This window comes from Sus scrofa, chromosome 6, assembly GCF_054392235.1.
Source record: "Sus scrofa isolate SSC_HxYL_T2T_F1_AM1 chromosome 6, Sscrofa_HxYL_maternal_Yorkshire_Landrace_v2.0, whole genome shotgun sequence".
NCBI classification, from domain to species: Eukaryota; Metazoa; Chordata; class Mammalia; order Artiodactyla; family Suidae; genus Sus; species Sus scrofa.
Window position 1 is genome coordinate 7,120,691 of NC_139388.1, and position 24,892 is coordinate 7,145,582.

At 44.0% G+C, this 24,892-nt stretch overlaps 1 protein-coding gene across 3 annotated transcripts in view; it reads right to left on the reverse strand.

The window, feature by feature from the left end:
* The window catches only part of HSD17B2 (hydroxysteroid 17-beta dehydrogenase 2), a 64,373-nt gene that overhangs the window by 3,379 nt on the left and 36,102 nt on the right, over positions 1-24,892 (reverse strand). The window contains exons 3-4 of one of the 3 annotated variants that reach the window (XR_014804808.1): positions 21,048-21,233; positions 1,386-1,863 (exon numbers count right to left, since the gene is read on the reverse strand). Coding sequence is in view for 1 of the 3 variants with exons in the window: in NM_001167649.1 (NP_001161121.1) it covers positions 1,726-1,863; positions 21,048-21,233 (324 nt within the window). In the remaining 2 variants the exon portion in view is untranslated. 3 annotated transcript variants of the gene reach the window in all.

Here is a 24,892-nt window from a genome sequence, read left to right on the forward strand (position 1 = left end):
CAGACGTGGCTCGGATCTGGCATTGCTGTGGCTCTCGTGTAGGCCGGTGGCTCCAGCTCCAATTAGACCCCTAGCCTGGGAACCTCCATATGCCGCAGAAACAGCCCTAGAAAAGACAAAAGAAAAAAAAAAAAAAAAAGAAAGAAAGAAAGAAAGAAAGTCCAAAAACCAGTAGAGTCAAACTATTGTTTGGGGATTGATGTATGCATGGGAAGGACACTGGAAAGAACAGCAAACAAACGATGGTTACAAAAATTAGGAGAGGTCGCACTTTGAGGGGAGGAGAGAGGGAAGAGTAGAGAGGGTCAAATGGGGCCTTCTGGGAGCTGGCAGTGTCTTACTTTTTGATCTAAGTACGTGAAGTACGTTAAGCACTTGAATTTTTATAAAAACTTGGGTGTATATATTTCTCAATAAAAAAACAAGATCAACAACATCAGGAAAGAATTATGCAAAGTGGCTAGCACCTGATAAGAGCAGCTCTCCGCCAATGCTAGCTTTGACAAGATCGTTGAGTCCTTGGAACTAACTTAACTGCGGGGTTGCCCTCTGGCTCAAACAGAATCTTACATCCGTGTGTTGGACATGTTTGTTGGCTCTGTCGCCAGCCCTCAATCCTCCTGCCAGGTTCAAAATCACAACTCATCATTTTCCCCTGACACTAGCTATCAGGCAGCTTTCCTCTCTGTCTCTCAGGCTGTCCCATTTGGCATCATCTTTGACACACTTCCTTCTCCATCAACGCTCCTCAGTTCTTCTCCCTACCCAGGGAGTCCCCGAGTTGGAAACCCTTCTCAAGGCTTCACCTTCCCTCCATTCCTACTGTCCTGGTCCAGCCTCTCAACCTGGGCGTCCCAGGTCTCTTTCTCTCTATCTCCTTCCCGGATGAACCCTTTTACCGAGTCTTCCTTCTCCTGGACAACCCTAGGATTTCCCAGCTGCCAGATGCTTCAAAATGAAGTTTTGAGAGTTCCTGTTGTGCCTCAGTAGGTTAAGGACCGAACATTGTCTCTCTGAGGATGTTGGTTCAATCCCTGGCCTCACTCAGTGGGTTAAGGATCTGGCATTGCTGCAAGCTGCAGCACAGGTTGCAGATGCGGCTCAGATCTCAGGGTTGTCATGGCTATGGCATAGGACTCAGCTGCAGCTCCGATTTGACCCCCAGCCTGGAAACTCCCATATGCCGTAAGTGTGGCCATGTTTAAAGAAAAAAAAAAATTCTGCTTTTCTTTTTAGATTTTTGTCTTGCGCATTTGGATTAATATTCAAACTCTAGGGTTTGTTCTTTAGTGTGTTAGCAGTCCCTCCCAGTGTGTGATATTTATTAGACATGCTTTTTTACATCTTCACTTAAACCACCAATTAGTTGTTTAATGTCCCAGAACTAAGAACGGAGCCACAGGGGTCGTCTGCATCTGCCCAGACTCGAGAAGTTAAGGAAGAGGAGAGGAGAGGAGAGGATGGAGATGGGTCATATCCTTCAGAGAGAAGGAGGTGGTGTTTGACAGATACATCACTTCCCAACTTAATTCCTTGCTGAAAGGAGGCAGGGGAGCAGCTGTGCACCGCAGATCCTGACACCTGCCCCTCGATGTTAAAGGAGCATACCATCCCATCCTCTCTTTGGTCCTCCTCTGAGGGTTCCGCTCCATCTGTGCCAGAGAGAAAGGCCCTCAGCATCCCTTCCATAAGGAACAGTGCAGGGCTTTGGGTTCAGACACCTACTTGTTTGGAAGCTTCCAGGCTGGATGACAGAGACTTTAACTCCCCATTTGGATAGCTCTTTTCTCATGACTGCCGAAAACATGGTCAGAGCTGCCTTGGTTGAGCTGTAGGCCGCCATCTTCTCCATTGGAACCCCTCCTATGGGAATAATGGCAGAAAAAAAAAATCAAGTCTGATGTTTTCATTTGTTCATCCACTAAGTAACTTAGATGGCACCTACTTCATGCCAGGAACTGGTATCAGTGGTGATTAAAGCAAAGGAAGACAAGGACCCTCTGTACTCTTGTATTTTTGGTCCCCCCATTGTATGGCTTTCTTTGCTCCTACTTTCCATGGCACCTACTTTCCATCACAGCTGCTCCAATGACAAACCAAGTGTAAGGCTCAATCTGTCCCAGCTGCTAAGATAAATGTGATTTCAGTGAGATAAAGAGCATTGCCTCCCCAGCCTCTGACTTCTAGGTTTAGCCAACCTACATTCTATGCTTCCAGATGGACATGTCTTTGGGCAAGGGAACGGGGGGAGAGTGGGCCCTAGTCAGTCCGTTATAGCACTTGTAATTGAGTTGTTTGGGTTTGATACTTCTTACACTGAGGAGTAACACACACCATGGGGAATGGTGGGCATCTCTGTAAGAGGGTATGAGCAGGCAGAATGTCTGTCATCAAAAAGTCTATAAATAATGAATGCTGCAGAAAGTGTAGAGAAAAGGGAACCCCATTACACTCTTGGTGGGAATGTAAATTGGTCCAGCCATTATGGAAAACAGTATGGAGCTTCCCTCAAAAACTAAAAATATGAGTTCCCATTGTGGGGCAGCAGAAACAAATCTGACTAGTAACCATGAGGTAACGGGTTTGATCTCTGGCCTCGCTCAGGGGGTTAAGGGTCTGGCGTTGCCATGAGCTGTGGTGTAGGTTGCAGACGAGGCTCGATCCTGCATTGCTGTCTGTGGCTGTGGCGTAGGCTGGTGGCTACAGCTCATGTTCAACCCCTAGCCTGGGAACCTCCATATGCAGCAGGTGTGGCCCTAAAAAAAAAAAAAAGAAAGAAAAAAAAAAGGCAACTAAAAATAGGAGTTCCCCTGTGGCACAGTGGGTTAAGGACCTGGCATTTTTACTGCAGCAACTCAGGTCACTGCTGTCATGTGGGTTTGATCCCTGGCCCAGGAACGTCCACATGCCAGGGGTGCATCCAAAAAAACCCCTAAAGGTAGAGCTACTATATGTTCCAGGAATCCCACTCCTGGATATATATATTGGGAAAAGATGAAAACTCTAATCCGAAAATATACATAAAATGCAATGTTCATAGCAGCACTATTTACAACAGCCAAGACATAGAAGCAAATGAAATGTCCACCAACAGATGAATGAATACAGAAGATGTAGTACATATATGCAATGGAATACTACTCAGCTATAAAAAAGACAAAATGCTGCCATTTGTAGCAACATGAATGGACCTAGCAATTATCATATTAGGTGAAGTAAGTCAGAGAAAGACAAATATTATATGATATCATTTATATGTGAATCCACATATAAAACAGAAACAGACTCACAAACATAGAAAACAAACTTATGGTTACCAAAGGGAAAAGTAAAGGGGGGAGAGTAAATTAGAAGTATGGTAATAAGAGATGCCAACTACTATACATAAAATAAATAAGCAATGAACAGGGAACTACATTCAATACCTTGTAATAACCTATGGTAGAAAATAATCTGAAATATATATATTTATATCCGAATGATTTGCTGTGTACCTGAAACTAACACAATACTGTAAATCAAGGATACTTGGAAAAAAAAAAAAAAAAACAGCAGATAAATTAGACGGTAGTTTAAAAAACAGCTGAGAAGATATTTTACCTAGAAGCTAGATCTGAAGATATCACTGGGACACAGATGAGATGAAAAATAGGAAAGAGAGGTATGATGGGCAGAATAATGACCCTTCCAAAATGTCTACATCCTAATTTCTGGAACCTGTGAATGTGTTAGGTTATATGGAAAAGGGGGGATTGAGGTTGCAGATGGAATTAAGTTTGCTGATCCGCTGACCTTATGATAAGGAATTTAGCTTGGGTTATCCAGGTGGGCCCAGTGTAATCAGAAGGTTCTTATAAGTGAAAGGGGGGGGGAGAGAAGAGCATTGGAATGAGATAGTTGGCCCAATGTTGCTGGCGTTAAAGGCAGACAGATGGGACCGTGAGCAAAGAATGCGGGCAGCCTCTAAAACCTAGAAAAAGCAAGGAAATAGATTTGCTCCTAGTGCCTATGGAAGGATTGCAGCCCTGCCAAAACTAGTTTTAGCCAGGTGAGATTCTGCCCTACAGAACTGTAAAATAATACATTTAGGGTTTTGAAAAGGGGATGTGAAAAAGGACTTCTAGGAGAGCCAGGTAGGGCTGGGGGCAGATGCTCTTTATCCCACCCGAGTCACATTCCTTTTAGAGCTGGGCGAGACCCAGCTTCCACTAGGTCTCTCAGGGACCAGCTGTGAGGGATGAGCTGTGGAAGGCAGAAGCAAAGAAAGCCAGAAAAGACGAAGGAAGAAGGGTCTCTGAGATGTAATTAAGGTACACATCTCTCGATGAGACCATCTTGGAGTAGGATGGCTCCTGGATCCAATGATGAGTGTCCTTGCTAGAGACAGGAAAGCAGAGAAACGAAGGAGCAGACCATGTAAAGAGGCAGAGGTTGTATGATGCAGCCACAAGCCAAGGAACGCCTGGAGCCACCAGAAGCTGGCAGAGTCCAGGGGGCCTTCTCCCTCTCAGCCTTCATAGGGAAGTGGCCCTGCCAGCCCCTTGATTTCAGAACCTCTGGCCTTCAGAACTATGACAGAATACATTCCTGCTGCTTTAAGCCCCTCTCCTCTGTTACAGCAGCCCTAGGAAATGAATACAAGAGTGTTCCTGGTGTCCTTTCGCTGGAAGACACAAGACTGTGAAGGAGTAAACACAGTGGGGATTCAGAGCATCCCCTGACCTCATAAAGAAGCCAGGATGACTGGGCCCGTGACATTAGGGGTCCTAGGATCGGCAAAAATTTCCCTGGTCAAAGAGGCATCCCTTGGCTGAATGGATAAACAAACTGTTACAGCCACACAATGCAATACAACTCAGTCAATAATAGGCCTGAAATAGATAAGCAATATACACATGGCTATATCCATAAGTGAGTATGGATGAGTCTCAAAATAATTACAATGAAAGAAAGAGACCAAAAAATGGTGTGTACTGCATGATTCCATTTTCTTTACATTTCTGGAAAATGAAAACCAATCTATAGTGATAGAAATGGGCCCGTGGTTACCTACTGTGGGGATTGGGGAGGGATTAGAAAAAGGATACAGGGAAGCTTTGAGGATGAAGGCCATGTTCACTGTTTTGATTGTGGTGATGCTTTCCTAGGTACATACATACACCAAAATACATTTACCAAATCGTATCCTTTATTTTTTATTATTATAGTTTATTTACAAGGTTGTACCAGTTTCTGCTATATAACAGTAAGTGACCCAGTAATATATATATAATATATATAACATTATGTAAATTAATATTAGGAAGGGAATGTATATGTGTGTGTGTATATATATATATATATATATAAATAACTGGGTCACTTTAGTATATACGTATATATTACTGGTGACCCACAAAGTGACTCAGTAATATATATGTACATTCCCTTTCTAATATTATCTTCCATCATGCTCCATCCCAGGAAACTGGATATAGTTCCCTGTGCTGTACAGCAGGACCTCATTGCTTTTCCATTCAAAATGTAATAGTTTACATCAACTAACCCCAAACTCCCAGTCCATCCCACTCCCTCCCCACACTTGGCAAACACAAGTCTGTTTTCTGTATCTGGGAGTCTGTTTCCTGTTCTGTAGAGAGGTTCATTTGTGACATATTTTAGATTCCACATATAAGTGATATTATATGCCATTTGTCTTTTTCTTTCTGACTTACTTCACTTAGTATGATAACCTCTAGTTGCATCCATGTTTCTAAATTGTGTACTTTAAATACGAGCCTTGACTGTATGTCAATATAATCTTATTTTTTTAATTAAAAAAAAAAAAAAGGAAAATCTACCAGTTGGCTTCAAGAGACCATAGATATTTCAGCAAATGCCAGAGAGGACTGCATGGATATTCTGCCCTGCCTAAAACCCCCAGGGCATTTGCTCAGCTATCTAGGGATGGGTGGATAACCTCCAGTGTTCCCTGCTCTTACCTTTCCATGCATCCCAGTTCCACTAGCTCTTCTAGCCTTCACTGATTTTTACCAAACCAAACATGGGTCTAGTTTTGCATATGAGCTTGTCTTTAGTCTCCTGACTTCATGATTTTGCATAAGAATCTTTCTCCCTGCCCAAATATCTTCTAGCTGCTTATTATTCTAGCATGTTCCATTCATGGGAGAACGTCCTCCTAGCCCCGAGCTCTCTTGCCTGAGTCCTACCTCTATCCAACAGTGAAAGTTGGTAGCATGACCCTTTGAGACCCCAAAATCTGGCTCATGCCCACATCTAACATTCATTTAGGATCATGTAATGAGGGATACTTAAGTCATCACCTTGCAGTATGTAGTGGGGAGGACAAATCCTTTTTTCTAAATAGCCTTTCAGCTACCTCCTCCTGGACCCTCAGAAAACGCTAAGGTCATTTCTGCACACAGGCAAAGCACAACTGTAATGACTGTGGCCTGGTTTCTTAAAGAACAGTTTTAGCAGAGAGATTGGCCATTTGGAGCCACTTAATGAAACTGTGCCTTGAATTGGACTATATAGCCTCCATCGGAAAGCCATATAATGCAATTAAAAAGAAAATGGGATGACAAAATGTAGGGAGCCAAGTACACACAGAAGTACAAGTAAAACTGGGGAAACCTGAATAAAGCTGGTTAACTAAATCATTATCGGTACGTAGGTTATTTAACTCTATACTATACAGCAAAATCTTTCCATAAGAGGAACTGAGAAAAAGGTACCAGATCTCTCTTGGACTTCCTTACAACTTTAGGTAAATCTACAATGATCTCAGTAAAAATTTCAATCAGAAAAGCATAGTATTTCAATTATACTTTAATAATTTTTTTTAAAAGCATAGTATCAAAAAAAAAAGAAAAAGAAAAATTTCCCGTCGTGGCTCAGTGGTTAACGAATCCAACTAGGAACCATAAGGTTGCGGGTTCGATCCCTGACCTTGCTCAGTGGGTTGATGATCCGGCGTTGCTGTGAGCTATGGTGTAGGTTGCAGACTCCGCTCAGATCCTGAGTTGCTGTGGCTCTGGTGTAGGCTTGGCAGCTACAGCTCTGATTAGACCCCTAGCCTGGGAACTTCCACATGCCACGGGAGCAGCCCTAGAAAAGACAAAAAAAAAAAAGCATAGCATCTGCACTGTCATATTCATTGCAGCATTATTTACAATAGCCAAGACACAGAAACAACCCAAGTGTCCATTAGAGGATAAAAGGGTAAAGAAAAGGTGATATATATAAATAATGTTATTCAGCCATAAAAAAGAAGGAAATCCTGCCAATTGTGACCACCTGGATGGACCTTGAGGGCTTTATGCTAAGTGAAATAAATCAGACAAACTCAATAATGTGGGATCTCCCTTATATGTGGAGTATTAGAAAACAAAGCAAAATAAAACAAAAAACCCTAATTCATGGATACAGAGAGCAGATTGATGGTTACCAGAGGTGAGGGGTAGTGGTTAGGGAAATGGTTGGAGGTTGTCAGAAGGTAAAAATTTCCAGTTATAACACAAATAAATCCTGGGCATGTAATACACAGTATAGCGACTAGAGTTAATGATACTCTGTTGTATGTTTGAAAGATGTTGAGAGTAAATTTTTTTTTCTTTTTTCTTTATGTCTTTTTAGGACTGCACCTGCTACAAATGTTTCCAGGCTAGGGGTCCATTTGTAGCTGCAGCAGCCACTCTCTGCCACAGCCCCAGCAATGCAGGATCCGAGCCAAGTCTGTGACCAATCCTGCAGCTTGGGGAAACACGGGATCCTTAACCCATTGAGTGAGACCATGGATCAAACATGCACCCTCATGGATACTAGTCGGGTTCTTAACCTGCTGAGCCACAAGGGGAACTCCTAAGAGTAAATCTTAAAAGTTCCTATCACAAGCAAAAAAAAAAAAAAAAAAAAAAATGTAATATGTGAGGTGATAGATGTTAAATAACCATATTGTGGTAATCATTTTGCAGTATATACACATATCAGATTATGCTGTACCCATTAAATTAATACAATGCTATATGCCAGTTATATCTCACAAAACTGGGAAGCACAGGCATTGAAGTAGAGATACTTAGAATAGCTAATGTCAATTATCATCATTATTCTTACATGATTATTTCTTTCTTTATTTATTGCTTTTTAGAGCTGCTCCGGCAGCACATGGAACTTCCCAGGCTAGGGGTTGAATCAGAACTACAGCTACTGACCTACACCACAGCAGCACAGGATCCAAGCCGCATCTGTGACCTACACTGCAGCTCACGGCAATAGTGGATCCTTAATCTACTGAGCGAGGCTAGGGATTGAACCCACGTCATCAGGGGTTCTAGTCGGATTCCTTACTGCTGAGCCACAACGAAAACACCTCTTACATGATTATTAAAGCTTTGTTCTGGGTCACATAATTTCCTTCTGAGAAATTCTCATCCTTTCCTCTCTCTGTAGGGAGGCCGTCAGTGAGTCGTTCTGTCCTCATGAAGGGATACAGACTGACCAATCATAATAGCCCATCCCCTGGCCGTGGCGATTGGGTTGGGGCTGGCCATGTGACCTAAATTGAGCGGAGTCCTAATCGTGAAAGGGAGATGGTTTTACTGTTTCTTCCTGGCTACTTAAGTGTGATAATGGTGGAACACTGGAGCTCCCCGGGGCCTTTTTTCCCACCGCCCAGGAGAAGGTGAGCAAAGGAAAGCAGAAGAGTGAGAAAAGGGCTTTCAGAAAGTTGGGGGGGTTGTTGAGGAGGGAAGCTGGTGTGGGGTGGTGGACGTGGGGAAGAATTCTAATGATTCCATCTTGAAGCCAGTTGACGAGTTAATAAATTCCTTTTCCCTTCTTTGTTTAAGTTAGAGGTTTGGCCCTGTCACTTAAAAGGAAGATTCCTGAGGCTTATTGTGGAAATTTGATTACTGCCTCTGTCATCAAACATTAAACTCTGGTTCCTGTGTTGCCACAGAGGGCAGCTGATTCTTATTTATGTTATTTTTAGTTTCACAAAATCCTAGCTCAAGATCCAATTCCTTCCTTTTCCTAGTGAGAAAGGCCAGAGAAGTTAAAACAACTTGTTGCAAGTTGCACCCCACTTTGTGGGGTTAGACTGTTCTCACTTTGCCACAGTGTTTAGAGACGAGGTGAGCTTGGCCAGCTGGAAGGCAGGTTAGGATAGGGTGGCACTTAAGAGGCGGATTTCTGGAGCCAACATTGCCTTAGTTCAAGTCCCAGCTCTGCCGTCAATTAGAAAATCAGTGGAGTTCCCGTGGTGGCATAGCGGAAATGAATCTGACTAGCATCCATGAGGATGCAGGTTCAATCCCTGACCTTGCTTAGGGGGTTAAGGATCTGGCGTTGACATGAGCTGTGGTGTAGGTCACAGACGCAGCTCAGATCCGGCATTGCTGTGGTTGTGGCATAGGCTGGCAGCTATAGCTCCAATTCAGCCCCTAGCCTGGGAACCTCCATATGCCACAGGTGTACTCCTAAAAATACAAAAATTAAAATAAAAAATAGTATCGGTTGAAATTTGGAAAATGAGTTCCCATTGTGGTTCAGCAGGTTAAGAAAGTGACTAGTAGCCGTGAGGATGCGGGTTCGATCTCTGGCCTCAGTGGGTTAAGGATCCAGCTTTGCCACAAGCTTTGGTGTTGGTTGCAGACATGGCTTGGATCCTGCATTGCTGTGGTGTAGGCAGGCGGCCGCAGCTTCCATTCAACGCTTAGCCTGGGAACTTGCATATGCTGCAGTTTGGTCCTAAAAAAGAAAAAAAAATTAGAAAAATCATGTGCCTCTTTCTTTCAATCTGTAAATTAAGAATAATGATAACACATGCATCACAGCGTTGTTGCGAAAGTTAAGTAAATATATTAGAACAGTGCTTGGCACAAACGAACCTCCCTATTAAACCTTCCTATGTCAAGTCTGGGATTTTTAAAAGCTCCCCAGGTGATCCAAATGGGCAGATAATGTTGTTTAAACACTTCCAGAGAATTTCTCTGAATTGCTTTATTTCTGACCCCTAGACATGTAAATGCTAACACAGCTTGGGATTTGGAAAAACTGCCATCTCTACTTTGGCTGCAGAAGGTTCATGTGATCTCAGCGGGATAGTGACATGGCAGGGCTGTTTTATCCTTGATCTAAGGCTCAAAGGTATGGGGCGGGGGGTGGGGAGATAAGATGTGTTGTGTTTCAAGAGACTAAAGTTACAAGAGGCTTCCTAATATTTGCTGGAAGAAGGTGGCTTTTTGGTTGTTGTTTGTTTCTCCCTTCAAATTACATTGAGTGAAAGCCAGTCTCAAAAATGTTACATACTGTGTGATCCCACTTATGTAACAGTCCTGAAGCAAAATTATAGCGATGGAGAACAGACTTGTGGCTGCCAGAAGTTGGGGATGGGTGAAGGTGTGGATGTGACCTTAAGAAGGGTGTCTCAGGGGATCCTTGTGGTGCTGGGACAGTTCTGTATTCTGACTGTGTTAGTAGTTCCTAGAAGCTATACATAGGATAAAGTGGCATAGAACTATAAACACACTCATAAATGGGCATAGATATACCTAGTGAAATCTGAGTAAGCTCAGAGCATTGTGCCATTGTCAGTTGCATGGTTTTATATCATACTGTAGGCATGCAAAAGGTTATCATTAGGGGGAATGGGGTGAAAGGCAAGCAAGACTTCCTGTCCATTTCCTTGCAGCCTCCTGTGAATCTATCATTATTTCCAAATAAAACGTTTCAAAATGCATCCTCTCTTTAAGATATGTTTACGTTGGGAGGAATGCCCAGCTCCCATGGAGGTCTTTGGATGTACCCAGATTGTAAGATCTCCTAATATTTTGGTCAAATAAAGCTAAATATTTCAGTTTTTCTCTTTGACATGGGAGGTCAAAAAATCAAGGCCTGGCTAGTCTGAAATGTTAAAACATGAGACAAGCCCCCAAAGCAAGCTAGAGCTTTGGATATATTTTCTACCAAGGCTGCAACCAAGTTTAAAGTGACAATAAACTTCTTCTTCACCCCATCCCCCATGTACCCCTATCACAGCCAGCCATGGCTAACGTAAAAGCAAGGCCTTGCCCGTAGAGCACCACTTGCTTAGGAGATACCAAAATTGAATGCTGGGTTTCCCTCCAGTGGATTCTCCGTAGCCAGTGCTGGTCAAGGGCTCAGAATCTGGGGGGACCTGTATTAAGACACTTAACAGAACACACAGTCAACAATGGCACTTGTTTTAACCAACCGCCCACAGCACTATGGACTCGTCTCATGCGTCATACTCTATCCCTACTCAGTGGAGCCGCAGTGAATGCAGCATCCGACCCCTTCTAGAAGGTACCAGCCTCCCACCCTGCTTTCTGCCTCAGGGAACTACCCAGTGAATCTGCTCCCTGCCAAGAATAAACTCAGCATTGACATTTGTTATCGCAATAAAAATAAACTCAGCATTGACATTTGTTATCGCTCTCGTGGCCTTGTCTTCCCTTTGACCTTATGGTATAGTGTTGCCCAAATTGAGGCAAAGGGAGGTTTGAAGTTACAATTCTCGAGCTTACAGATCTGTGAAGACCCTCTCTCTTGCCCCAAGGGGGCTCAGCCCTGGTTTTTGCCTGACTCCTTCCGGTGTGGCATAAGCAATAAGATAGTAACATTCCCCAAGGGTCCATGTTCCTCATCTTCTCCAAGGTAACACAGGCCCTCAAACACCCCTTGTGGCCCTAACAACTAACTACCTGCACATCCTCTTTTTCTGGACCTAAAGCTAACTTCTTAGGGCCACGCAGGAATTACTGAAGAGAAAGGGCTTTCTGGAGTTCCCATCATGGTTAATAAATCCGACTAGGAACCATGAGATTGCGGGTTCCATCCCTGGCCTCGATCAGTGGATTAAGGATCCGGCATTGCCGTGAGCTGTGGTGTAGGTTGCAGATGCAGCTCGGATGCTGCGTTGCTGTGGCTCTGGCATAGGCCAGAAGCTACAGCTCCAATTAGACCCCTAACTTGGGAACCTCCATATGCTGTGGGAAGCGGCCCTAGAAAAGGCAAACACACACACACACACACACACACACACACACACACACAAAGAAAGAAAGGGCTTTCTGAGTGAAGGCTCTATTCACACAGTAAGCAGCAGAAATGCGGGGCTTTTCAGCCTGCAGCTGTATAGGTAGGGTGTGATATTTTGACTTGTAATAAATAATGTGGTCTGTTTCTAGCAAAGAGCTTCTAAAACCCTAGGAATTTCTTAAGCGAGTGCAAAGGTTTAAGAGGCCTCTTGTTATGTTAATGAGGGGACTAGGCCCTCACCTAAGGGTGGGGCTGGTTGCCAAGGATCCCACCTCGTGATTCAAGAATTGAAACTTTCACTCCTACTCTCACCCCCTCCTTCAGGGATTGGGGAGCAGTGGAGAAGGGCTGGAGATTGAGATGGGTCACCACTGGATCATGATCGAGCCAATCATGCCTCTGTAATGAAGCCTCCTTAAAAGCCCAAAAGGAGGGAGAGGGAGGTTGGTGAAGAGAAGGGGATTCAGGGGAGTAGTAGGTTCTGAACGCGGGGAAGTATCGCACCTTTTGTCTGTGCCTTGCCCTGTGTGTCTCTTCATTTGGATGTTGATTTTCTATCCTTCACTACCCTTTGTAACAAAGCAGCAATCCCATAAGTAAACGGGTTTCCTGAGTTCTCTGAGATGCTCTAGCAAATGAATCGAACCCAAGGACGTTGTTGTTGGTACCGCTGATCTATAGCCTGTCGGTCAGAAGCACAGGTGATAACCTGGGCTTGTGACTGGCATCCAAAGTCGGGGAGGCAGGGGACACTCTTAGAGGACTGAGCCCTTAACCTGTGGGATCTGATGCTCTCTCCAGGTAGAGAGCATCAGAACTGAGTTGAAATGTAGGCCACCTGGCTGGTATCTGAACACTGCTAACTGATATGGGGAACACTCCTCTCCTCACTGTGGAAGTAGGTGCAGGATGCTTTGTAGGGGAACCAGGGTCCCACGCCCCCAGAAGCATTTTCTTTCTCTACTATCTTCCCAGGCCAGAATTCATTCGTATGACCTTGTCTGAGCAGAAAGAATTGAGGGCTCCCAGCTGATTTTTGCCCCCTCCAAGGTCCACTGGAGTCAACTCAAGTTACAAAGTCCATTCCTTCCCAAGCTCAGGAACACAGACCAACCACCTGTCCCCAGGAGAGGCAGGTTTGCTATTCTCCTTTAGGCATAGAGGGGAAATTTGAGACTAATAGCATCCAATGTTCCCTTGAAATGTGACAGTCTCTGGGGATTCTACAAACTACTCAGTATTCAGATCAATGTCTGAGACCTTGGTGTTGAAAATGTGATAGAGAACGAGCCTGTGGGTTCTCTTAGAAGAACAGCAGCTGGGAATCTCTTAGAAGTGCAAGCCCTCAGGTCCCACTCCAGACTTGTTAAATCAGAAATTCTGAGGGTGGGCTGATTTTTTTCTTATGGTGGTAAAATGCGTAAGACTTAAAATTCAGCATGTAACCCTTTTAAGGTGTACAATTCATTGCCTTTTGGTATGTTTAGAGTGTTGTGCATCCAGCACCACTATCTAGTTCCGTAGTATTTTCAAGGTCCCAAAAGGACACACCACAGCTGTTGAGCATCTTGTCTCATGCTCCTTCCCGCACACCCCAGCCCCTGACCATCTGCAGTGCCTTCTGTGACTATAGGTTGGCCTGTTTTGGACATTTCACATAATCAGGCTCATCCAAGAAGTGGCCTTTTGTGTCTGGCTTCTGTCACCACAATCTTCTCAAGGTCCACCCTTCAGTGTATCCATGCTTCATTCCCTTTTATGGATTTAATAATACAGTCCATTGAATAAAAAGACCACATTTTGTTATCAATTCATCTGTGGATGGACATTTGGGTTGTTCCCTTCTCTAGCTATTGTAAATAATGATGCTTCGACTACCCAGGTACAAGTTTTTGCTTGAACACCTGCTTTCTTTTCTTTTGAGTATGCTCTTAGGAGCAGAACTGCTGAGCCATATTGTAACTCTATGTTTACTTTATTGAGGAACCTCCAAGTGTTTTCCACAAAGATTGCACCATTTTTACATTCCCACTAGCAGTCCAGGAGGGTTCCAGTTTCTCCTCATTCTGGCCATCAAGTGTTGTTTCCTGATTTTTTGAGTATAGCCATCCTAGTGGGTGTGAAATATCTCACTATAGTTGTGATTTCCTGCAGTTGTTTGTTAAGTAGCCCTCCTGGTGATTCTCATGCATCTGAAGTTTGCAAAGCTTGTCCAGGAACCAGTAGCATTCACTTAGAAACTAGTTATAGAAATAAAGAATTTTCGTTCCCCCTCAGACCACCTCTGTCAAATTGTGCATTTTAACAAGATCCCCAGGTGATCCCTATCCACATTCATGTTTGAGACGCCCTGGTGTAGGAGATGGCCCTAAATTGCTAACACTTCCTCATCATTGCTGAAACATACTAGAGTCTGGGGTTGGGGGGGAGGGGTGTTTCCCAATGTTTGCCTGGTATGTTCATGTTTGGTAGTCCAGAAGAGTGAGAGGAGCACAGAATTTGGAGCGAAAGAGACCCCGTTACCAACCCTGACTCCACGGCATACCAGCTAGATAATCCTGAGCTAGGGTGTGCTTGATCGCAAAAGGAATTAGTAGCTGCATCCTGCAGATGTCAGAACTGAACACTGCAGGTGTGTGAGCATCCAATACAACTCAACACGAAGAAGTTCACTCAACTTTGCTCTCCCCAATCCCTCGGCCCTATGCTAGCCCTGGCTAGTGTGAGGAAATGAATGTGAGCGTTGGCTTCCTCTCTCATCACTGAGCAGCTGAATGATTTGCCAGACACTTCTCTGAAGGCAGCCAACTTGGCCAGAAAGAGTCCAGGAATGATCCTATTGTCAACTTCTCTGGGCTAAGTAAGACCAGGCTCAAGGTTGGAACTGTGAACTCTGCTGGATGCCTATACTTTGTAGACGTATAAGGCTCTCTGAGGTGACTTACTCTGATGTAATTTTACTGCATTTTAAACAGCTTGATGTCATGAGCAACTATTACTATCTCTCAGTAGAGAGGTCCCTTTTAACCAGGGTGCTTTCTACGTACCCGTAACTACGCTAAGCACACAGACCCACAATGCATTTAGATTTACAGTTGAGACCAGAAATTCTCAACTGGGGCAATTTTGCACCCCACCCCCACCCCCAGTAAATATCCAAAGGTGTGTCAGCCCTGTGGGCTGGGTGCTACTTGCATCTAATGGGTCAAGAACACAGATGTTGCTGGGCATCCTACAATGCATCAGATAGTCCCCACAGAAAGAATTAATCTCCCCCCCCAAATATCAATAATGTTGAGGTTGGGAAATGTTGCCTTAGACTCAGGTGCGGTGTCGCTCTATCACGACAGATGATAAAATGGACACGTAGGTAAGTGGGGAGACCTGCCTCAGATCACCCAGCTAGTAAAACAAGAGCAGGATTCAAAGCACAAACAGCTCAAAATCCCTGAAGCCTGAGTTGTTTTAAGGGTTACTTTCAACCATTCTCATCCAAGCACAGCTCACAACATAACACAGGTATTTACTCTGAAATTTCTTAAGGAAAACTGGCCAGAAAAGACTTTTAGACCTCTCAAACACAGAGATTTTTCACCTGCCCTTTGTACAGTCAATCAAAGAGTCATCTCCCGTTTTCCTTTAAGCCTTGGTTAAATATTTATCAAACCGCCTTCCAGGATTTAGGTTAAAGAGCTCTTCTCTTTCTGTAGGAGGGATAATAAATGTGATTTCCGGGGGTGGGGGAATCCTCCCAGAGAAGCTGTGGTCAAATCTGGAAGTAGGGACCTGTTGGGCTTATCTGCCCAGGAGTGAGTGTGTGAGAGGGGGCCAACAGGATGAAGCAGAATGGAGTGTCACAGTCATGGGTGGTGATGCCAGCATTTGGCGGGATTAAAAGCCACAGGTGTACAGAGAGCCAGCCTCTCCCCAGGTTTCATGGTGGCTGGCTTTTGGGTCACTAACTCTACGACACGCCAAGTGTAAGCAGCCTCAAACCCGTGTCACTTCATCTCATCTCACGATGGCCCTATCAAATAATTACTACAAGAAAAAGTTATTATCACCCCCATGATAAAATGAGGATGCAACTCTCATTGAAGATAAACCTCTGCAACTCAGAGGCTCAGGACTTTGTCACCTCAAAGGGCCCCCCACTATCAGTGATAAAGACAGCATCAAAGCCTAGGCAGTGTATCCACATGCTGCTTCCTGGCTTTCTCTCCTTTTTGAAGCCTGATTTTACTAGAAAGCTACATGGTGTCTCTCTTGCTCTATTTCTTGTACCTTTTCTTTAGGGATGAAAGCAAGAAGGAAGGGTATATTCATAATGTGGTGGACACTTACGTGCATCTCCTAGAAAATTATGTAAAGAAGCAATATTTCTGCCTGGCCAGAGTTCTGAAACTTCCCATCCACAAGAGTGGTTATGTTGACCCTTTTTCCACCCAGGAAAGGGGGTGAGGCCAGAGTGAGCAGGCAGCAGCGAGGTTAGTAGGAAGAGGAAAATGATGGAGGGGATACTTTGAGAAGAGCTCCTGCAGCTCTTGGCCTGGGATTGACATGGTAACACACGATCCAGGTGAATCAGGGGGAGAGGCAGTGAGTTGGTGCAGCAGAACATGGGGCGAAAGTTCAATCCTAGTTTTAGCTGAAAGGCGGTCATATAGCTGTTCTGAACCTTGGCTTTCACAACTACAAAACAGAGATGCTAAAACTTACTGTGCCGGTCATTGGGATCATGTTCCTGGTAGCCTCCAACAAATCCCTGAAGTCTAATGGATGCTTCCTAATAATTATTAATGTTTATTGGAGACAAGACAAGTGTTTGGAAGAGGAAATTAGGTGCATGTGACCAGTTGTTATCAGAGATAATTAACGGTTGACATTTAGAAAGAGCCAAATCAGGGATTATAGAACGTGCATGTATCATTGCACTGGGAATTGATGAGGAGGAAAAGTAGAGGAAGGATTGATGAACCATCTGTCCACCTTTTGAAGACCCTGGGATGAGCCCAGTGGTATTTGACTTAATATCTAGGCCAACCCAGGTGTATTACTTTCCTGTTGCTGCTATGATAAATTACTGCAAACTTAGTGGCTTAAACAATACAACCTAATTATCTTTTCAGTTCTAAAGACCGGAAGTCTCACTGGGCTAAAATCAAGGTGTCAGCCAGCCTGCATTGCTTTTGGAGTCTCCAAGCTCCCCTGACTTTTCTAGCTTCTAGAAGTCACCTGCATTTCTTGGCTCATGGCCCCTTCCTCCATCTTCCACCCTCTCTTTGACTCTGATCCTCCTGCCTCCTTCTTACAAGGATTCTTACAACTGCATCAGTCCCACCTTGGTAATCCAGGTTAATCTCTGCTTTTCAGATCCTTAACTTGATCACATCTGTGAAGTCCCCTTTACCAGGGCCACATATTCCAGGTTCCAAGGATCATGATATCCACATATTTGAGAGACAGCTATTTTACCAGACCAGTTACCAACTCACGCATCTTGAGATACTTTCTTTGGAGTTACTTGCTGTGCAGCATTGGATAATTGGAACAGAGTTACCAATTCTAGCTCAGCTCCTCCTGGCTGATGCAAACTTCCATGATAAATCTACATCACTGAAATTCTTGTTATGCAGTGAGTGGCAGAGGTGCCAGGCTCAAGACAACTTGATGGGTTGAGGCAACCATGAGCTTCTTTTGGAGAACACTTACTAGTAACTGGCTACCTCTCTATCTCTCTTCATACCTGCATCTTCCAAATGAGAAAAAGACTGGGATGAACCCCCAAACAAGTACATTTACCAAAATAACTATCATGTTGACTTTGCCAAGGGACACATCATCAAGTTGCTATCACATTGGATGTTAATTTCTGTGGATGGGTGGTTGCTTATATCTTACCTTTTATGCATGCCATGACTTTTCTGATTCTTGTGTTACAGTCTAGTTTCTTATCCCCTTGCTCAAAATCTTTTTCCATTTGTTTTGCAAAACACTCATCAGCAAAGTACTAGGGATTCTGCTGAATTCCTTTGCTTCTCATCAGTGTGGGGAACTGGAAGCATGATTTAAAATCTCTGGTTCCTGTTTTCTTACAAACACCTGTCCTGTCTGGTCTATATGCTTCTCATATGTTCTGATTTCATGCTATTGGCTTAACAACTTTATAAAATACCATGGGTGGTAGGTGAGTCTTGCAGATGAACCTATTTCTAGAGTTGAGTCTCCTTGGAACACAAAGATTTAAAGCTGGGTGGGATGAGGAAGACTCCATATTTCGTGGTGACTGATTGGGAAAAAAGGAGTGAAAGGCACAGGGAGAAACCAATCCCAGAAGGAATTCAAACCTCTGAAACCTAAAAGACCAAGAGAAGAAGAGAAGTCAGGAGACCAAGCTTTGAATTGCTGATAGCAAGTTTGTCTTCAGACATGTTGACTTGGTGAGGATAAGATAATGGAATGTAAACAGGCAGAGTGTAAAGAATTTTGCATGTCCAGTGGTGAGAATAGGAGTGAGATGGGTGATTTATTTTAATACTTGAAGATTTCCTCCAATGGAAATGAGTGACACGTCAGTAAAAAGTCTTAGCTTAGAAAAAGTTTTAGAGGTCAAGTTGAAGATGGATGAACAGGTGTCCTCTGTAGTGTAAAGTCATCACTCACCCTTTCATCTATCCACTATTCATTCATTTGCACACTTCTATTTTTCATATATTAATTGAGCTTCTACTTCATGGCAGATTCTGGGCCTATAGCAGATAATGTGCATGTTAGTGATAAATAAAGTAAAATTAATGAATGAATGAGCTGCTCAAAGTGGAGAACAAAGAGAAGAAGAAAAAAAACTTCCTTGTCACTGCATCAAGGAGAAGACATTGATCAGTCATTTCAGTAAATATTTGTTGAGTGAATGAGGCAAGGGAGCATGTGGGACTTTTCCAGAAGTACCAGATTGAACCAGGGAACTGAGAAAGGTGAGGTTTCCCCAGAGGTCAAAAATGTAAAGGCTAAATTCAGAAGAAAGATAAGAGTGAAATATTGCAAATGTGTTTTCTCAGGATTTGTTTGCTTCATTCAGCAAGGTAGCAAAACATGGGTAAGCAATGAGCTCCTGCTGTATAGCACTGGGAACTATGTCTAGTCACTTCTGATGGAGCAGGATAATGTGAGAAAAAAGAATGTATGCATGTATGTGTAACTGGATCACCTTGCTGTACAGTAGAAAATTGACAGAATACTGTAAACCAGCTATAATGGAAAAAATAAAAACCATCATAAAAAAAACCATTGGAAATATTTGAGAGTTCTCATAAAAGTTAAAACACAATACTTATTGCTTTTAACCATCTTAGACGTCTCTCCCCGCCTCCTTTCTCCTCCCTTCCTCTTTTCCTTCCTTCCTCCCTTCCTTCCTCAGGCCAACCAGTAACGCTAGTGACACATTCACATAGCAGTTAAATTCAAGGAAATTGCTAAGTTAGGGTCAGTAAAGAAAATATGAGCAACAACGATGATTGTATAGAAAATACAAAGAACCTCCTCTAAAAAAATAAAATAAAATAAAAATAAGGAGTTCCCGTTGTGGCTCAGTGGGTAATGAATCCAACTAGGAACCAGGAGGTTGCGGGTTCAATCCCTGGCCTTGCATCCTCAGTGGGTTAACGATCCGGTGTTGCCGTAAGCTGTGGTGTAGGTTGCAGTCGCAGCTCGGATCCCGCGTTGCTGTGGTTCTGGTGTAGGCCAGCGGCTACAGCTCCAATTCGACCCCTAGCCTGGGAACCTCCATATGCCATGGGAGCAGCCCAAGAAATGACAAAAAGAACAAAAGAAAAAAAAAAAAAGGAGTTGCAACTGTGATACAACGGGATGGGCAGCATCTTGGGAGCACTGGGACGCAGGTGGGTTATCCCAAGCCTGGCACATTAGGTTAAGGATTCAGTACTGCTGCAGCTCTGATCTGACCCCTGGTCCAAGGACTCCATATGCTGCATGGCAGCCAAAAAAGAAAAAGAAAAAAAATTAATAAATAAATACTTGGACCCTTTATTTAAAAAAAAAAAAAAAACAAACTTACTCAGAACCATCTCATCCAGCAGTGAAAAGTGGTATTCCTCCATGAGAAGTCAGGATCCTGGATCCCACACCCTTGGCCTCCCTCTGACCCATGCAGTGGCCCAAAGACAACCCCATGGATATCACTCAAAGCTGAGTAAGGCTATGGGGACTCCCCGTTTGGAAATGTCTTCTAGAAGAAAGAACATGACATCTTTTACCAGGGCATTTTTACAAAAGGGAGATTGTTAAACCCCAGACTGGAGCTGTTGACTATCTGTCCTTGACATGGAGAGAGATGAGTCAACGCAAGTCAAACCCTGACCCAACTGCCTTAAGACTGCAAAACAATGGGAATAATCTTATGGAAAATACTAGAATTGGCTGACTATCTGTCCTTTGATATGGAGAGAGATGAGTCAACGCAGGTCACACCCTGACCCAACTGCCTCAAGACTGCAAAACAATGGGAATAATCTTATGGAAAATACTAGAAGCGGCCAGCTGAGACAAGGGGCTCTGACAGTGCCAACAGAGTGAAGACATTTGCCTGTTCATTTTATGGGGAACAACAGAATATGCACACCCAGAGAGGGTGGGAAACAGGTTACCTGTTATGCTGACATTAGCTATGCAGGGTTTCCGGTCTGAATTTAGGAAGCTTGTTCATTAGCAATCCCATTGTGAAGATGTGTGAGAACCCTAAATCCCCAGTAATGAATAGATGAGTTAGAAGGTAGGTAAGAGTTAGAACATGAAAGGAGAGAAAGGTTTAATTGTATTAAGATCAACAGTAAAACCAGCTTTGACTAATCTTGACCCAGCCCTGCAGCAAAGTGTTTTGCTTTCTTGTTCAGCCCACAAAGTACACAGCAAGCCCCATCTTGCATGACTAGTGGCCACAGCCTCGTGGGGAAAAGCCAACTCACCTGCCATGCTGCTGATGTTCACCAGCCTGCCCTTGGATTTCCTAAGAAGAGGCAAAAATGCCTTGGTGACTTCCACGGCCCCGAAGAAGTTCACGGCCATGCATCGTTTGTATTGGGTCATAGGAATGAGCTCCCCATCGATTGGGAAGCCAAGGATCCCTGCGTTGTTGACCACAGCCCACAGTCCTGAGAACAGAAAGGAACAACTGTGAGTGCGAGACTGGAGAGAAGGAGGATTTTTTAACCCTTCAAACTCTAAAGTCAAAAGGGCCCCTTTGGGATTTAGGATCTAGGAAGATTATTTAAACTCTCAAACCTTAGTCTCCTTGAATACTTGTGAAATATTAGGCCAAGGCTTTTTGGAAGTATATTCTTTTGCCTCAAAGCCCTTAAGCCCTTTCCTACATCCAGGCAGTTTGATCTTTGTTCTGAGGAGAGATGACACAGCAAGAAGGAGGTTTAATAAAAGTCTACATCCTGTTTTTCCTACCATGGAGTGTGTGGAGTCAGAATGGTATCCTTGAGATATGAGATGATACATCTTAGATGCAGTGCAATGATAGAAGATTCTGTCTTCCCTTTTCCTTTTACTAGAAAACATTCCCTAGTCTAGGGAAACAGAAAAACTAGAGCAGAAGGGCCAAGAGCTAAGCAGAGAGCAGAGTCCCTGAGCCCTCCTCCCTTCCCCAGCCAGTCTGATCCCCTTGACTGACCAGAATCACCAGGAGGGTTTGTTCAAGCACGGATTGCTTGGCCCTACCTCTAGAGAATCTACTTGGGGATGTCTGGGGTTGGGCCTGAGAATCTGCATCTCTAAAAAGTCTCCAGGTAAGGCTGATGCCGCAGGTCTGGACTGGGCTTGGAGAACCACTGTCCCCCCCTGCCCAGTGATTGAAATTTCAATCTTGGCTGCACATTAAAATCATCTGCCAAGCAGAGTTCCCGTTGTAGCTCAGTGGTTAACGAATCCGACTAGGAACCAGGAGGTTGCGGGTTCGATCCCTGCCCTTGCTCTGTGGGTTAAGGATCCGGCATTGCCGTGAGCTGTGGTGTAGGTTGCAGATGAGGCTCAGATCCTGTGTTGCTATGGCTCTAGCATAGGCTGGTGGCTACAGCTCCAATTAGACTCCTAGCCTGGGAACCTCCATATGCCATAGGAGCAGCTCAAGAAAAGGCAAAAAGACAAAAAAAGAAAAAAAAAAATCATCTACCGAGCTTTTTAAAGCCCCAGGAGTTCCTTGGTAGCTCAGCAGATTAAGGATCTGATACTGTCACTGCTGTGGCTCTGGTTACTGCTATGGTGCAGGTTCAACCCCTGGATCAGGAATTCTGCATGCCGCCAGCACAGGCAAAAATAAATAAATAAATAAAGCAAACCAACAAACCCAGGCCACACTCCAGCAATTTAGATTAGAAACGGGGAACTTTTGGGGTAGTGGGATCTGAAGCAGAGGTGAGTGACCTGGGTCCTCTTTATCCAGGAGAAACAGAGGTGACAGGATCCAGGCTGTGTTCAGCAACATAGACCTGCAGCAGATCCTCTGAGTTCCCTGAGCCTCTGCATGGTTTAGACCAGTGGTTCTCAAGGTGGGGTCCAGCACCACCAGTATCAGCATCAGCATCATCTGGAAACTTGTGAGAAATGCAAATTCTGGAGCCCCACCTCAGATATGCTGGATCAGAACCAGGTAAGCTGAAACGGTTGTTGAAGCTCAGCATTGTAATAGTGTAATGTAATGTGCCCGCCAGGTAATCCTGACGCACACCCAAGTGTGAGAACCTGTGGGATGTATAGGAGCAGAATGAGCCTCGGTGCCAACAAAGGCACAGACATGGCAAGAGGCACCAGCTCCAACAGTGCCTTTCTGATGGCATCCAAGAAGCAGCCAACCTGCATGAGGACTGGACGGGGCACTGGACATCCCAGCAGAGTCCAGCATGAAACATTGAGCATGAAGGACAAAATGTCCCATCCCCAGGAATTGAAGGCACTGGGGAAATGAGGTACAGCTCAAAATGCCTGAAATGATTTTCGGCGCATGGGAGAAAGATGGCTCCAAATAGAAACTGAGTTATAGAAAATGAAGTTACATTCCTTGCACACCTGAGTTGGCGGTCTGACATTTACACCCAATGATGCTCGGGAGCTTTGAGATGCTGCCTGGCACATAGTAAGAGCTCAAGAGCTATGTGAGGATGGGAACGGGAGGAGAGGCTGCACTGGCACCTCCAAATGATGGGTCTTAATTCCCTCAGCCTGATACACACCTTTGACCCATCAATATGCAGGTGGCAGCCTGAGAATGCCCTTGAGCAGGAGTCAGCAAACGTTTTCTATAAAAGGCTAGATAGTAAATAGTTGAGCCTTGCAGGTCCTGCTCCCTGAACTCTGCATTACAGAGTGAGCAGCCGAGACTATGTGTGAGTGGGAGTGACTGTGTCTTTTAGTAAAACTTGATTTCTGGACATTGACATTTGAATTCCATATAATTTGCATGTGTCAAAAAAAATCTTTTCTCTGATTTAACCACTTAAAAATGTGAAAAAAAACTTCCTTAGCTCAGAGGCTAAATGAAAACAGGTGGCAGATCTATATAATATTCTTTAAATGACTCATTGTTAAAAAGAGATAGAAAATAGCGATTCCTATGGTGGCTCAGCGGGTTAAGAACCCAATATAGTATCTGTGAGGGTGCAGGTTTGATGTGTGGCCTTGCTCGGTGGATTAAGGATCAGGCATTGCCCCAAGCCATGGTGTAGGTCACAGATGTGGCTTGGATCTGGCACTGCTGTGGCTGTGGTATAGACCAGCAACTGAGTCTCTGATTCGACCCCTAGCCTGGGAACTTTCATATGCCATGCATGCAAATGTAAGAAGAAAAAAAAAGAGAGAGAGTGAGAAAGAGAACAGCATAAGAATGAGAAAACAGCTCTAAAAAGGTAGCATGGGAGTTCCTCTTGTGGCTCAGTGGCAATGAACCCAACTAGTATCCATGAGGACAGGTGTGGCCCTAAAAAGATAAATAAAAATAAAAAGGTGGCGTGAGAGAGCCTGGTGTTGGTGGAACACTTCTATGTCTTATCTGTGGTGATTTTAGCACAAAGCTTCACATGCTAAAGAATTGCAGACACACACATGTGCACACACAGATATACTTGCATGTATAGCTGGTGAAACCGAAGCAACTCTGGGGATTATGCCAATGCCAATTTTCTGGCTTCAATATTGTCCTCTAGTTATGCAAAATGTTAACTTTGGGGGAGGCTTGGTAAAGAGTGAAGCTACAATTATTTCAAAATAAAATGTTAAAAAAAAAGGAGTTCCTGTGGTGGCGCAGTGGTTAACGAATCCGACTAGGAACCATGAGGTTGCGGGTTCGATCCCTGGCCTTGCTCAGTGGGTTAACGAGCCGGTGTTGCCGTGAGCTGTGATGTAGGTCGCAGACGCGGCTCAGATCTTGAGTTGCTGTGGCTCTGGCGTAGGCTGGTGGCTATGGCTCCGATTGGACCCCTAGCCTGGGAACCTCCATATGCCGTGGGAGCGGCCCAAGAAATGGCAAAAAGACAAAAAATAAATAAATAAAAATAAATTAATTAATTAAAAAAATGTTAAAAAAAAAAAAAAAAAGCAAGCAGAGCCACAGCTTGCCATCTCCTGCCATAGAATTCTAAGCTGGCCAATAAGCCTATTAGTCCTTATAGGACTTAATAATAGTTTTTAAATAATGAACCTTACTTAATATGTTCATAACAATTTTAGAGTATGCTGTGTGGGAACACAGCACAGTTGCTGGCTCTCTTACAGGAGCTGATAATTTTCTGGTTTATCCACATGGCCCAGAGGG